At 34.5% G+C, this 16,231-nt stretch overlaps 2 protein-coding genes across 2 annotated transcripts; one reads left to right on the top strand and one right to left on the bottom strand.

Annotated features, from left to right (window-relative positions):
- Positions 1-1,356: 1,356 nt before the first annotated feature.
- LOC113046329 (probable G-protein coupled receptor 141) lies at positions 1,357-2,741 on the bottom strand. Its single transcript, XM_026207219.1, has 2 exons — positions 1,991-2,741; positions 1,357-1,398 (listed from the first exon to the last, which is right to left on the bottom strand). Exons 1-2 carry the CDS (start codon positions 2,636-2,638, stop codon positions 1,357-1,359), a joined length of 690 nt encoding a protein of 229 aa, XP_026063004.1. The 5' UTR covers positions 2,639-2,741.
- A 799-nt stretch (positions 2,742-3,540) lies between these two features.
- LOC113045734 (retinol dehydrogenase 12-like) lies at positions 3,541-13,747 on the top strand. Its single transcript, XM_026206339.1, has 8 exons — positions 3,541-3,822; positions 11,633-11,724; positions 12,137-12,252; positions 12,413-12,568; positions 12,705-12,809; positions 13,006-13,215; positions 13,307-13,499; positions 13,616-13,747. Exons 2-8 carry the CDS (start codon positions 11,702-11,704, stop codon positions 13,716-13,718), a joined length of 906 nt encoding a protein of 301 aa, XP_026062124.1. The 5' UTR covers positions 3,541-3,822; positions 11,633-11,701; the 3' UTR covers positions 13,719-13,747.
- The last annotated feature ends 2,484 nt before the right edge of the window (positions 13,748-16,231 follow it).

Here is a 16,231-nt window from a genome sequence, read left to right as displayed (position 1 = left end):
GCTTTTTTCAGTTGCTCTTAAAACTTATACATGGCTAGAGTCTGACAACACTGTATTCACAACAAACTGTTAATAATATGTAAATAGCATGCATGTATGTGATTTTGTTTTTGAGAAAACAATGTTTATGCGTGGTTAGTGAAAAACTAAAATTTTGAAGTAACTGTAATTGTATAATATATTCAAATAGAAAGCAGTCATTTTAAATAGTAAAAATATTACTGCTTTAGCAAACTGGTAATGACTAGTATTGTGAAATGTTGAAATTTGACTTACTCATGTTAATGATCTCTGCTGGATTAAGCAATTCATTCTTTTTTTCTGAGGAAATCCTAAACTCAAATCCTGAGGTAATCCTCAGTTCATGTTCTTGTGAATTATGTCTTACTCCTCTCAGCGCGACACAAACAGTAAAATAATAAAAATAAAAATAAACTTGAACAGTCTTGTTTTCTGTATGGGCGTTTACACACTACAAGCTGACACTGACGTGACATTCAGCCAAATATGGTGACCCATACTCAGAATTCATGCTCTGCATTTAACCCATCCAAAGTGGACACACACAGAGCAGTGAACACACACACTGTGAACACACACCCGGAGCAGTGGGCAGCCATTCATGCTGGGGCGCCCAGGGAGCAGTTTACTCATTGTGAACATAACATAGCATATATAGGTAATGTCATTTTTTATTGGGAAAATATTATATTCATAAATTTACATTTTCTTCAACATTTCCAAAACAACATAATTGTCTTGGTGACTTGAACTAATTATAACACTAGAAAATATTAATACAAAAAAATTGTCAAATTACTTAATCTGTTCAAAGATCTGATTATTATTATTTTTTTATGTATTCTTATTTATTTTGATTATTTTTTCTGTCTTCTTATATTATTTCTGTATCCATAATGTCATCCAATGTTGTACTAAATTGTTGAAGTTAATGGTTTATACTTGCAATAAAAAAGGAACAGTTTAAAGGTAAGAGAAAGAAGTGCTGATACCATAAAATAAGTCAGGTTATTGTTAGCATGAAGCAGTTCTGAAGTAAAGTAAATATTTCACAATTCTTTGTAAAAGCCAGTCGAGGATAATTTCAGCGCCTCTACATGGTGATAAATTAAAATATATATATATATTCTCCCTTTGCAGAAATTATTATAAAAATAAGTTATTAAACTGTTTGCATTGCTTTGAAATGACTTGTTTTGAATAGCATTTTGTGTGTGTGTGTGTGTGTGTGTGTGACAACTTAAAAAGTCTTTCTGTTGGCAGTAATGGGTCTGTTGTAAACTTTATAATTAACACTACTGATGTCATGATAAATTCATACCCACAGCTTATCAGTCACTGAATTAGCTGTATCACTGGTGGTTTGACAGTTTTGTTCTAGATAAAAATAAACAAAAAAGTTTTTATAAGTAAACAACAGATATCATTATAGAATTAAACATATGCATTTAACTTTTTTTTCCCTGCAAATATATATATATGCACGGGCACGCTATGTCTTTACACATAAAAATAAATGTGGAAAGGATTTCTCTGAAAAGGAAATAAAAACCAAAGGAATAAAGACCAAATATGTCATTTAAATCCATCCAATGTAAATACTGTACATTATTTAATGCATTGTAGACAGTAAAACACCAGGTTATTTCCAAACATTCTGTCATGCAGAACAATTGTTATTAGCTTATAAGGTGCAAAAGCATAAAAAAATTTTAACCGTTTGGAAACCAATTCACAATATCAAAAACATTATACAATATAGATGCTATAAACAGTTAAACCATCCCCTTGAATTTATAAGTTTGCATACATCTCTACCAGCAAAAACAATCATATCAAAGCAGCTGAAAGCAGTGACAGCAAGAAATACTTCATTTATATGATGAATTTCTTCAGTATTCCATATTTCTTTGGTATTTGGTATGTCTGTGGTATTTGGTATTCCTGTGGTATTGTCATGTACACTCACATAATATACTCTGAATCCTTGATAAGGCACAAAACAAAAAAACACGACCAACAGCAAAACAAAATTTTTCAATTGTGCCCAGAACTCTTGACGTTGACATGTGACCTTTCCAAATGCCTTAATCACTTTGATTAGAAAATAAACTTGGAAAAATGCTAGCACACTCCAAACCAGTATTACTAGTGTACAAAGAACATAGTTTAATGTCTTCACTCTATGATCGTCCAGAGCCTTACTGAAATGAAAGCACGGAGTTGAATCAGTGTGTTTGTCTCTGTTATTCTGATTATTTCCGTAGTTAGAAATAGTTGGGAACACAGAGCCAAATATGATCAACCAGACGGTTGCGCTTGCAATCGTGGCATGAAGGGTGCGATGAAACTCTAGCTTGTGCCGCTGATTAGAGAGCTCCACATAACGCACAATTAGAAGGGAGACATAGAAGATGAATGCAAGATATATGTGGGCATGGATCATAAGACTGACAAATTTACAGAAATCACTGCCCAGAGGCCAGCCTGTGTTAGAAGCATAATAGTAAATGCGAAAAGGCACCGTGAGAAGGAAAAAGGAGTGCACTGCTATCAGATTGATCACAGACACTTTGGTGAAAGAGAGATGTCTTTGAGACTGTAGCATACAGGACATTAGTACAACATTCAGAGTCCCAAAGATAAAGATGAATATGTATAAGACCAGAAGAGCAGTTTTGAAGTCCTTCGGCAGGCCATTTGGGTTTGCCATGTTGTTTCTGACACTTGACACTTTGGAGAAAAACATTTTTGTTTTAACTTGGTCTCAAAAATGAATATATATATATATATATATATAGAGAGAGAGAGAGAGAGAGAGAGAGAGAGAGAAAGAGAGAGAAAGAGAGAGAGAATTATACAGTATGTTCATTCGATGCTGTTACAAAACAGTGTGTAAAAAAATGACTTTCAGATTTAAGATGTAACTTAAATATAAGACATAAACTCACATTTTCCCCAAACTCCTTTCCTGGTAAAATGTTTTGGCCCTGAAATATTCAATATCAATTAATCACATTTCTTCTTTTGAATGTTTTGAATGTTTATCGTAATTGATGCTTCAACTTTTGTTGTTGTTTGTTTTTCACGATGCTAACATTAGGGTTATAATAGGGAATTAGGGAATAATACTGATACAACTATTTTAAGCTTTTTATTTCCGTATACAGAGTTTGGCAAGAGAAAATGAATGCTGATACTTACTAATTTACGAGTAGTATCAATCATACAGTGAATGTCAATATTCCTTCAGCAACAGCATGCAGACAGTTTGATGTGACAGAGACAGTTCGTAAATTTGCTTTTGGTGCCAAAAGAGTTGAAGACGAATGTGATGTCAGCTTGTCAGTTCATGTGTTTATCTTCTGTAAGTGTCAAACGGCCAGCCTCTAGAGTCTTTAGGAAACACCTCCTGACTGTTATTTGTCACAGTAGAGATTAAAGTTCTACAAATCTCTTGCATAAGGAAGTCAGTTTGTTTTATAACATGTCAGTGTTTCATTTCTCAATCTGACCTTCCTTCTCTATTTCTCTCACTATACCCAGACAGCATATGACTCCGCGCCGGATCGGTTTTCAAACCTGCAAATCTTTACAGTCTCGTCCGTTTCAGTGCTGTAACACGCATCCAGCCCGGGCGCGGTTTCAGGGGGCGGGAACTGCGGTCTCAGAGCGGATCCAGACGGGTGTTCTTGGATCCAGGCCGCGTCCGTGGAAGCGAGCGCGCGTTTTTTTTCTGGAGTTCAGAACAGAAGACGACAAGACGGTCGAGGCAGATACATCCTCAAAAACCTCACCAAGGTATGTCACACCGTGCAATTAAACTGTTCTACTAATAAATAAAATAAAGTTTCATTAAAAAGATTCGAGAGGAGCGCACACTTTAGATAATCAATACTAGGGTATAAATACAGCTGACTTACCGGTCTCCGTTGACGGTTTATCAGCATAACCCCATCTCCACCCCATCTCCTCCACTAGAGTTCACTTTACACTTTTATATGGGGGGGTTACTCTAGGTTCGGGGCGGGCCATTCCCGAGCTCGGAAGATGACACTCTGATTGGTTTATTGCACGTTAAGCCCAAAAAAACACCCATTAGTCATTAAGAGAATAGGGACAACCGGTTTAGAACATGCGCCCGGGCGCGCCAACCGTTTTTCTGTCGTTAAAATAGCAAAAGTGGATTTGTACACGTCCTGAGTGCACCTGCGCTGTGCGCTTTACACTGCGTTTAGATCGTCAAATTAAAATAGAAGACTGAAATAAGAGGTTAAAATCAGATCAGACCCAGAAGAATTAAGCTCTGATTAAGAATTCCTGTTCATTTTTGTTACGTTTTTGTAGCATTGTAATGTTTTGTGTAACCAAGTGCTTTCTGTTTTTAGGGTTTGAATGTAGAAATAGGCCTAATAATAATAATAATAATAAAAATCCACACACAACCTCTCACAGGCCTCTCTATTTCGGATTTTAAAGGCCTAGTCTCTATTTGAATCTAAAATAGAAAACATGTAAATAAAAATGAGAAAAAAGTACTATTTTCAATCTGAAAAATGGGAGTTTTTCGACCTACCGTTTCAAAAGGAACAGACTACGCATGCGCATTGCAGAGCTACACAAGACGAGAGTTTGAGATTAAAAAGTATATTATTTTTATTCTTTCTTTTTTTATTCTTTTTTTTTTATATATTATTACAATGTTAAATAACTATTTTCTATTTGAATATATTTTAAGATGTAGTTTATTCCTGTAAATTTTCAGCATCATTACGGCAGTCTTCAATTCATGATCCTTATGAAATTATTCTAACATGCAGATTTAATGCTGGATTTTTTTTGGTACTCAGTTATCAATAATGGTTCTTATTGAAATAAAAATTGTTTGGTATTTTTATATATGGTATAATATATATATAAAATCTTTGCCAAAAGATTATTTCTGTTCACGGTATTAATTGAGTAAATTCATTGAGAAATTGTCCATCAACACTATGTAACAATCTGTTTAAATTTCAGGTTCCACCCAAGAGCCGGTACTGTCAAATAGTAAGGAGAGTCCTTTTTTTTTTTTTTTTTTAGTGTTCAGTGGAGGTTCAGTTATTCAAGATATTTGAATGCCAGAATGTAGCCTATAATTGAATATTGATAATAAAGAGTGCCTGATAATGTTACAGCTAGTGCTGTTCAAAACATACTGTTTGTTAGGGCCGATTGTATCTTGCAGCTTTCTGGAGAAAAGCTCAAAATACTCCTTCAAATAACTTCATACTCAGCATCCTGAAAAATATACCTTTTATGAGTCATAGTCCTATAGCAATGCTATAACAAGTCTGTGTGTCATTTCGCCACAAACTATTTTTCATCTCAAGTCGGTGGTTAAAGGAAGTGTGTGACACTGATGTCATGTGCACTAATTTTAAACTGAGACTCTTATGTGTAAGGCTTAAACATTGCCTTCCTTGCTTTCTAATACTAAATTAAACAAATGCATTCATGACATATTTGTGTAATATGCAATTAGTTGTGTATATTTTATTATATACAACAGGTGGCACCTTTCCCCCTTTCTTTTCTTCTTATATTAGTTATTATACTTCACACCTATGGGCAGTAAGCAGAATGAACATTATCTTCGTTACACACAAAGCAGGACAAAATTACTTGATTACAGGAAAATAAAAAATGCTTACCATGGAAAACATTTATGATGTGGAAAAGCATATACATTGTATGCAGAATTATTAGGCGAGTCAATATTTTGATCATATTTTTTAACCACTTTTACCAATTCCAAACAACATAAATCACTTTTAATTTAGTTTACAATCATATAACTTATAATTACATAATCAATATGAACTGGAAGTGAAAAATGCTCACTGTTGCTCCAGAAAGAAACACAGTGCATTAAGGAGGTGTAAACTTTTGAACAGAATGAAGATGTGTACATTTATCTTATTTTGTCTGCGTTTGAATAAATAAGAAGATAATATTAATTAACTTACAGACACAATAGGCTCTTTAAACTAAATTGCCACTAAATTGGAAAAAAATGCCCCTGCGCAAACAAATTAATTCTATTACGTCTGTTGCTAACAAAGTGTAAATTAATCAAAAGTTTACACTTTAGGCGCTTTTACAGTACTGCATTATAACCAATCCCACACAATTCTGTTGAGTTTAGGATTACAATAGCCAATCAGAGTCGGTCCCTTTAAACATATTTTACATGACAACCGTGTCTGGTTCTTTCCTAAAAAGACAGGTTTCTGTTGTTTCTATTTAATAGATTTGTCTGCTTTTAGCCTTACCCTTATTTTAAAGATCGTGTTTATGCATTAATTTAGCAAATTTATGTATGTGTGTACAGCTGTCTGTGTGTTTTTATTTTAGGGTGCTTTCGCTTTGGTTTGGGGGTGCTTGGCATACTCAAGATTGAACAAAACTATACTTTACAATACAATACTCTACAATACTACAATTTCTTTATAGAGAAATCCTAATACTGTACACGAGTCATGTTTTTCCCTTACAAAAATTAACCATGCTTTTATTAGCCTATATAAAAGTAAAATAACCTTGTTTTGTTTTGTTTTTTGCAAATGGATTTGTATTTATTTTTAAATTAATACATTTGTAAAATAATTTTATATTTTTGGTTACCACAGTTAAACAATAGTAACAATTTTCTCTGGATTTATAGTTAAATATTAAAATGTTAATTTTCATAAGGGTTGTGTTGTTGTCTGTCGTAGCTCCCCCTAAACCTATAAAAAAAAAAGATTTTTTTTCAGCTAAATTACTACTGTAACATTACAACAGATAATAATGATGTCCTTTATATAGACGGTTTCAACGGCAACAATATAAACAAACGTTACTGCGCGTGCCCGTATTGTGGACCTAACTGATCTTCCGGTAGACTTCCAAATAGAATAAATAACAACAGCCAAGTCCCTCTAGAGTAGATATTTTTAATAACAAACAAAATATGTTTGCTGCGTGGATCAGGCGGACTTAATGAATATGCAAATTCATTATTTGCCAGCAGGAGATGTTTTAAAGCATAGACATAAAGCGCGAGAAATAGAGGTTTCCCCAGTAACAGCTGTAAACGAAGCAGAGCTACGCTGACACGCTGCTTTATCAGGCATATAACATGCAAGTCCTCCTCCAGAAATACAGCGATATAAAAACACCTGTGCCTCGCTTTGATATTTAAACATATAAATGTAAGGAATTATTATTAATAAAAGTGCAGTACGTATAACGTTACTCATGTTTATTCAAAGAAGCCTTTTTGAAAATTGATCAGTTTTAAAATTGTGGCGAGTCTCCAAAAATAAAATAAATGTATGGGAAACACATCCCACAGTACAACCACCTGAGCCCAACTTCAGTCTACTCATCACCTTAACTTTAACTGCGTTTGTAGAAGGCAAGGCACTGCAGCCAACAGACCGGAAGTTAACTTAGGTCCAGGCGCGTGGGCCCGATGAAACCGTCTATAGTATTTTGAGTGATGACTGATGAGCAACGTGCTGCTGCTTAATTAAATAAAAAAACTAAGACAAAAAAGCATCTTTACAGATGAAACTGATCTGAAACCCTGGACAGTAGTTCTGCTTCTCTGCTCCAGCTGTGCGCTTCCACAGTCCACTCTATTCTCTCTCTCTCTCTCTCTAGCATTGATTACTCTGGTCCAAACCGTTTGGCGGAGGCGCGGAGAGCGCGCGAGTCATGACTAACACTTCATGATTTATTAGAGATTTAATTATCAAATGGCGGATTCGTACATAGTACATTCGGCAAGCAATTATACAATAATGATATTAAATAGTGGGGCAAAATCGGCTGCCAGGCCACAGGGAATTGTCCCGGTACTCCCGGTGTCCTGTCCGCGCCTGATTTCCACATATATTGCATTTTTGGGGCTTAATATTCACAGACACTAGTCCATGTTATGTTTTGATTCAAGTGTACTGACCTACTTTTGATTTAGTCATCCAAAATGTGGCATATTCCGTCCGCGTTAGGCATTCCGTTTTTATGACTGGATTCTGCGAACCAGACTGGATTTCTAATCCCCTTTGTAATTGTTAAAAATTTCATAACTAACTGTAATTTAATTACTAATATTTTCATAGTAACTGTAACTAATTACAGTTACAATAATTTTGTAATTAAATTACGTAACGCCGTTACATGTAACTAGTTACTCCCCAACACTGCTAACAACACAGTATTAATAACCAAGTCTATTTAAACTATATAAACTGGGTCATGTGTGTCTATATACAGTATGTGTTTGTGTATGTACAGTAGCTATGCATGCATGTGTATATATATATAACAATAACATTTTAGTCCACATTTAATGTTTGTTTTTTGTTTTTTTTAGAGAGAATGAAAAGGTAGGAAGCATCTGTAAGCTGTGGAGTCAGATGGAGCCTCACATTTACACCAGAAACGCCATTGCAGATGAGTCTATTACAACTAACCAACTCAAGAACACAATGGTGACACACATTTATAAGAGCTTCCCCTGTGATATAAACATTAAATAAATAAGCAGCACAACTGTTTCGAACACAGAGCTTCGATCAAAGCAATAAATAATGTTTTGAAGTATGTTAAAATAGAAAACCGTTATTTTAAATTTGATCAAATAAATGCTGGCTTCATAAGCAAGAGACATATTTCAAAAATAGTAATGTGACCAAACTTTTGAGCAGCTCAGTCCCCTTATTAAGCAGGCAGAATGCTCTCAGGTGCATCCTGAATGATAGAAACAGAGAGGGGCACTGAAGAGAGAGACATGTATCACATTATATTGTTTGGTATGTTTATATATATTCTTTGCCAAAAGATGCTTTTATTTCTGTTCACGGTATGCTCCATGTTAATTAAGTAAATTCATTGAGAAATTCTCCAACAACACTATATAACATATATAGTATAACATATATAATAATCCGTCATGATCTCAGTGGGGTCTGAGGCTTTTGTTGTCCTGGAACACATGGTTTTGTTTGGTGGCTCGCCAGGTGTTTCACCATCACCGCTATGTTTTCTCCGCCCCTCTTGTTATACCTGTTAACGTATTCTCTCTCACCTCCACCATGTTTTACGCTGATTATCTTCCCTTTATCATGCCCTTGTGTTTGCCGTCTTGTGTCAGTCCATGTTAAGAGCTCAGCTTTCTTCTTGCTAGTCAAAGTTTTCTGACTCAGCCTTGTTCATTTTATTTTTCTCTATCTAAGTCGGTCTGGTGTTCCTGTTTTTTGTGCTTTTTTTCTCTGCCTTGCCTCTCGTTACTCAGAAGCTCGCACCTACCAGGTGGCCTACTCTACTCACCTTGCTCTCAGCATTGCCTTTGGATTCCAGCAACGGCTTTCCAGCACTGACTCGCCACCGTTCCCCCCGCTGCTGTGTGGCTGATGCCGGAGAAGTCTCCACGCTTGTCTCTCTTACAAATTGCTGGTGGTTTCGTGATCCAGCCGATTAAGTCCTCTGAGTTTTTGTCAATAAACATCTATTATTCATTCAACCCCAGTTGGATCCTGGTCTTGCTTCTGACACAACCTGTTTAAATTTCAGGTTCCACCTGAGAGTCGGGACTGTCAAATAGTAAGGAGAGTCCTTGATTTTTATTTTTTTTTAGTGTTCTGGAGGTTCAGTTATTCAAGCTATTTGAATACCAGAATGTATAATTGAGTATTGACAAAATATTGAGTGCCTGATAATGTTACAGCTAGTGCTGTTCAAAACATACTGTTTGTTAGGGCCAATTGTAGCTTGCAGCTTTCTGGAGAAATGCTCAAAATAATCCTGAAAAATATAAATTTTATGAGTCATAGTCCTATAGCAATGCTTTAACAAGTCTGTGTGTCATTTTGCCACAAACTATTTTTCATCTCAAGTCGGTGGTTAAAGGAAGTGTGTGACACCGATGTTATTTGTACTAATTTCCACAGTAGAGCATGTTAATAAACATGTTTTGTTTTTGTTTTTTAGAGACAATGAAAAGGAGGGAAGTGTCTGTAAGCTGCAAATGAGTCTATTACAACTAGAATCAACTCAAGGACACAATGGTGACACACATTTATAAGAACTTTCCCTGTGATATAAACATTTCCCTGTGGTAATTATTCTCATTGTGTAGCACTGATTTAAAGTTAACCCAAAAATTAAAATTCTGTCATTAATTGCTCACCCTTATGTCATTCTATACCCGTAAGACCTCAGTTCATCTTCGGAATACAAATAAAGATATTTTTGAAGAATTCTGAGACCTCTCGGCATATCTGCAGATGCAGATGACACAGAATAGCATACGCTGTTTACGTTCAGTGCATGGATATTCTACAAAATGGCACAAGGGTAAAATCAAGGAGACAAATATTGTTATTTTATTTGCCGACAGAAAGTATTATTATTGTTGAACCCATGATGTCACATGGATTATTTTACTAAACTCCTTGCCATGTTTCTGGATCTTGATCATAGTAATTACATTGCTGTCTATGGGAGGATCAGAGAGGTCTCAGAATTCATAAAAAAATATCTTAATTTGTGTTCCAAAGATGACTGAAGGGCTTATGGGTTTGGAAAGACATGAGGGTGTGTAATTAAGGAAAGAATTTTCATTTTTGGGTGAACTAACCCTGTAAGCTTAGTGAATAATATGTACAGGAAGTACTAGAAGTAGAGATTTGTACTACTTGGGGTAGTGTTTTAAATAAACTTTAATTTAGCTTTTTTGTGCAACAATTATTAAAAGGAAATAAAAGATGCACACTGCCACATCCTTTGCATTTTTTTGTTGTTGTAGTAATTCAATTGTTTTTATATGAATATTGTTTTAATAGATAGTTCAGTACAATAACTGTCTATGCATCTAAATCAGTACTTTAAACTTTTTGTTTCTAAGAGCTTTGTATAACAACTTAACAAAAAAATAATAATTCCAGTGGCATAAGACAGTAAAATATTTCATGATCTATTATGTAAGATGCTTGTAATGATTGCTTTAATGGTATTAATGATTTCTGCTTAAAAATAGTAATAATCTACTTATATGATTTGTATTATCCGGGAACTGTACAAATACTGTGGCATATGGACATTACTTTTTTATATGCATTTTCTGGAAATCTGTACTGAAATATGTATTGTGGAAAGCACTATACAAATAAACTAAATCTATCTATCTATCTGTCTGTCTGTCTGTACAGTACTTGTGGTCACCTTTATATTTCATGATTTTTTTTAGAGGAGAGAATCTCATACTAATTAAATTTTTCTAAATGATTTACTCCATGAATTAGTATTCCATTGTACTGCTCATATACACACAGATTGTACTACTCGTATACAGACTGGTTTGTCACCTATATCAGTTTTATATGGTTATGTTTTTTTTTTAGGCTATGCATATACTTAGGTTAAAAACCTGCAACAAGCTTCCAGAATCCACAAGGAATGCATTCACGCTGAGTTAACAGTAGATCGGTGCTTTAAACCGATTAGCTGTGGATTAGTCTGTTCAATTTCTAATCCACACCAATGCACTGTGGCTCATGTTAAACAATGCACCGTCTTTCAGTGCAGTATCTGCAAACAACTCCAGAGGGAAGTCATGTGTTGTCTGTAGTGCATCTATGCATTGAGCAAGATGTCCAACATATACACTCTGAGGTAGGTTTATAATTTCTGTCTTTTGATGTAAACTTACAATTGAAATAAGCAACATTTCTCACTTTTCTTTATTGCTGCTACAGTAATTTATGTTTTAGTTCAGTTCAGAAATGTTATAGCCTATCATGATTATTGTACATGCATGCAGATAGTTTAAATCTGTCACTGTTTATAAACTGTTTTCCCCCCATTTATTTATTTATTCATTCTCTTGTTTAGATTTTATTATCGTTCACCATGGACTTTATAATGGAATAACCCAGTAGCTCAAAGTGTATCTTTTAAAAGGCCTGGCCCATTTGTTGTATCTCTTTGTTAAGAATTGCTTGTCAAAAGAAGATCGCCATTAAAATTTAAATTCTGTCATTTGCGCACTGTTCCTTTAACTTACATTTATGATGCAATTGCACAGAGAAATGTTTGGTGGCCAGTGGTCATCTAGCAAACGACTCGATGGCAAAACAGTCATTATAACTGGAGCAAATACTGGCATTGGAAAAGAAACCGCAAGAGACCTGGCAGGACGCGGTATCTCATTTATCTTATTCTTGTGTGAAGTTATGAGCCTTTGTAATGTATATCAGATTATAGAAACTAACCACAACTAAAAAAAACATGAAATGTATGTTACCTAAATTTATTTAGGATACCAATTATAAAAGTCATGGTTTTTGGAGTTGTTTCACAGGGGCCAGGATAATAATGGCTTGCAGAGACCTTGACAAAGCAGAAGGAGCACAGAAAGAGATCATGGAGGACTCAGGGAACCAAAACATAGTGATCAGGAAACTAGATTTATCTGACACTAAGTCAATTAGAGAATTTGCTGAGGCAATCAACAACGGTAAGTGATTTATATAAGAGTTTTACACCAAAATCTGTGTATTTGATCTAACAAATCTTGATAATAGCAATTCCCTCAGAAAATACCTCTCTCCAACAGTAAACCAAAATAATTACTAAAACGCTCTTGTTTTCAGAGGAAAGAGCTGTTCACGTACTCATTAACAATGCTGGGATCATGATGTGTCCCTACTCTAAGACAGCGGATGGTTTTGAGATGCAGTTTGGTGTCAACCACTTAGGTAAAGTGTTTTTCTTGTTCATTCAAAGGCAATGTGTCAGAGACCGCTTCGTTAATGCCTCTCTTAACATAATGCACGTTACCAATAATATCCCTTTGCATATCTTTACCTTTGACTTGCTGCATGTTTAATGGTGCATACTTATTGTATATGAAGTGTGCTGTTGAATAATAGCTTAAACTTTTATGTCAATTAGGTCACTTCCTGTTAACCTTCCTGCTGATTGATCTGCTGAAGAGGTCTGCCCCGTCAAGAATCATCATCCTTTCCTCCATGGCACATGGTTGGGGCACAATAGCTCTTGATGATATCAATAGTGAGAGGAATTACCACAGTAGGAGGGCATATGGTCAGAGTAAATTGGCCAATATCCTTTTCACTCGTTCCTTGGCCAAAAAACTCAAGGGTAAGTAATCTGGAAAATTAAATAAATTGGAAAATTAATGGGTACTTTGCCGGGGAGTACTTTTTTTATCTATCATGAATTGTAATTTCAGACACAGGTGTTACAGCTTATGCAGTCCATCCAGGAATTGTGCGAACAAAACTTAAAAGACATATGAATCTCGGACTTCTGATCATGTGGAAGATTGTCAGACCTTTCACAAAGACCCCAGTGCAGGGAGCACAAACTACCATCTTCTGCGCAGTGGAACCAGAGTTAGACAAAGAGAGTGGTGGTTACTACAGGTATTGAATTGTGTCATACTAAATTAAATACAGTGGCAGAGGCAACTGATATAAACTGACTGGATCCCATAATGGATTTTTGTTTTGTTTGTATTTTTCTTTCCCATTTTCTACAGCAACTGCAGACCTTCGAGATGCACCAGAGCTGCTAGAGATGATGAAATGGCTGAGAAACTTTGGGAGCTCAGCTGCAAAATGCTGGGAATAGTCTGGAACTAAATGCAGTGTTTTCCGTACACAATTCAGTATATAAATTCAGTATTATTTACAATTAATTCCAACATGAACACCCAAGAAAAAATGCCATGACACAAACTCTTACCAACAAATGCTTATTTCTGAGTAGGTTGTTTTATTTTAAAGTTAGAATTAGAATAATAGATTTTCCCCCATTCATAAACCTCCATTTGCATTATCAAATGTTCTAGACTCTTGATATAAGTACATTAAACGGTGAGCATGTAACAATTATACACTGCACTTAAAGTCAATTTTAGCTGTTTGACCTTCCACAAGGAATATTTCCTTAAACCCAACACTGTTTAACAACAGAGTTTTTTTTTTTTTTTTTGACAGAATCAATTTGACAGAATCAATTACACAAATACTTTAGTGTTTGTTTAATCTCTTTTCAATGTTTTGGTGATTTCCCAGACTTTTTTTTTTTTTTTTTTTGTAAAATGCAATCTGTGTTAAGTTTAATGATGCAAATCAATTCGGGATAATGAATGTTACAACATGTATGCATGTATATTACAACATCTTTTGTGCTGTAGGAAATAATAATATAACACTATCATAAATGTATACAGTTAATCTATACAGTTTAATAAACTTGATCATTTGTAGAGGTGATGCAATTTTATTTGATATTAGCACAATAAAAATAATCACATTTAATGTAATAATGATGACAGCTGCCTTTTGATACACATATCCATTGTTGTACACCATATTTTTAAATTGTGTTCTTCCTCAATGATATTGTGCTATTATATTAATACTGCATTAAAAATGTATTTTTTAAAATGTAAAAGATACCCTCAAAATAATCAACCAATTCAAATAATAAATATTTTCATTTTAACATGTAACACACTGCTAAATGGGCTTATAGATCTACTGTTTGTCAGTGTTTCATGTGATCTAATTAAAACATGAGTCTACAGGACCAACAATGGCACAAAAATGTCAGAAAACAGCACATTGTTCACTCTTCTCCTATTCTCACAAAATTAAATAAATAATAGGTAGTACCACATTAACACTGCCGTTAGTAATAGCAAATTTAGGACAATAGTAGTTCCTTTCTTAGGTATTCAGTAGTTACTAAATAAAATATGCGCATTGAATACTACTTCTTAACTGTGATCAATTAATAAAGAAACCAATTAATTATTAACCACAACAGTAAAGTGTCTAAAAGTAAACTATTGACTTGTTTAAGACAATTATTTAGACATTATTATATACAACTTATTTATGATTATTATATCCCCCCAAATAAGTTGGCTATGCAGGTTGAGATTGTCACTACTATACACTTACCAAAGAGTAGTTTATATCAAACTTAAACACAGAATAATAATGATAATGATAAAAAAATTATGAAGGGAAAATGACAAGCCCATGATTGGATTAGTTCACTATTATGAGCTGTATTCACTGTCAGTTCAATACTTCTCCGACTCCAAAACACCTGCATTTGGTGACAGTATCTTAGGAAAGAGTTCTCTTTAGGATATGAATATAAACAACATCTTCCAGATTACAGTGTCTGTTAGAATATCACTAGGGCCTCACAGAAATGTATGGCTGTACAGTATGTGTCAGATATAAAATATATTAAATAACTTAATTAATTACTTTTGAAATCAATGTCAACCCCTCATTATTTACTCAAGCATTGAGTATGACAAGGTATGACTTGAGTAATTAGTGAGCGGTTGATATCAATGCTACAAGTCATTTAATAAGTGTTTAAAAATGTTACTGTTCTGTTTAGTAATTCATTGGTAATACTTTATTAACTGGTCATAGTTAGCAAGTTCTTAATGAGGATATTTTTATTTAGTAATTACTCAATATCTACAAAGGAACTACATTTGTCCTAAATTTGCTATTAGTTCCCACTCAGTTAATCTTGCTTCCATATTAGTTAGTAGTATTTAAGCTCAGTGTTGATGTACTGTAGTACTATTACTTTTTATAGTTACTTGTTAACAACGGACTGCTCAAAGAGTGAGGCAACACATCTTGAAAAAAATCAAGATGTGTGTGTGTGGGGTTTGGGGGGGGGAGGGGGGGGGGGTTGTCAACCATATTTTAGGGCTATGCGTTATGTTTTTTTTTTTTTTTACCCAATAAGAGACAGGTCCACATTAGGAAACAAATGCAAAAATGAAGTTCATTTATTTTTCTTTATGAGAAATACCACTTAGGTTGTTCAATAGATTCAAGTAAAACAGATGTGCAATATAGCCCTTGTGAAATGAAAATACATGTCTGAAATAACCCCAAACTGTTTAAAACAGGCAAATGTTAATGACCGAAAGCTTAAATACCAGCAGGCACCAAAGTGAGAAAATTAAAGTCTTTTCACTGCGGTTAAAGACAGTATGCCTTTACATTTTGCTGTTCAAACAGTTTAAGCAAATAAGCTACTACCAATAAATTAATCTGACAATACTTTAAATAGAAGTGCTGGTGGCTGGTTTATTTTCCCTTTAGAT

This window comes from Carassius auratus, chromosome 27 (genome assembly GCF_003368295.1).
Source record: "Carassius auratus strain Wakin chromosome 27, ASM336829v1, whole genome shotgun sequence".
Classification (NCBI taxonomy): Eukaryota; Metazoa; Chordata; class Actinopteri; order Cypriniformes; family Cyprinidae; genus Carassius; species Carassius auratus.
Note: the sequence above shows the minus strand (reverse complement) of the source record. Positions and strands in the feature narration are given on the sequence as shown.

What these genes read in the sequence shown, in the direction of transcription:
- LOC113046329 (XM_026207219.1), bottom strand. Translation starts at nt 2,638, where the DNA reads ATGTCCTGTATGCTACAGTCTCAAAGACATCTCTCTTTCACCAAAGTG. An exon ending in AAGGATTCAGAGTATATTAT is followed by an intron (nt 1,399 to 1,990) that starts GTGAGTGTACAT and finishes ATTTTTATCTAG; the next exon opens with AACAAAACTGTCAAACCACC.
- LOC113045734 (XM_026206339.1), top strand. Translation starts at nt 11,702, where the DNA reads ATGTCCAACATATACACTCTGAG. An exon ending in GTTTGGTGTCAACCACTTAG is followed by an intron (nt 12,810 to 13,005) that starts GTAAAGTGTTTT and finishes TATGTCAATTAG; the next exon opens with GTCACTTCCTGTTAACCTTC. An exon ending in GAGAGTGGTGGTTACTACAG is followed by an intron (nt 13,500 to 13,615) that starts GTATTGAATTGT and finishes CATTTTCTACAG; the next exon opens with CAACTGCAGACCTTCGAGAT.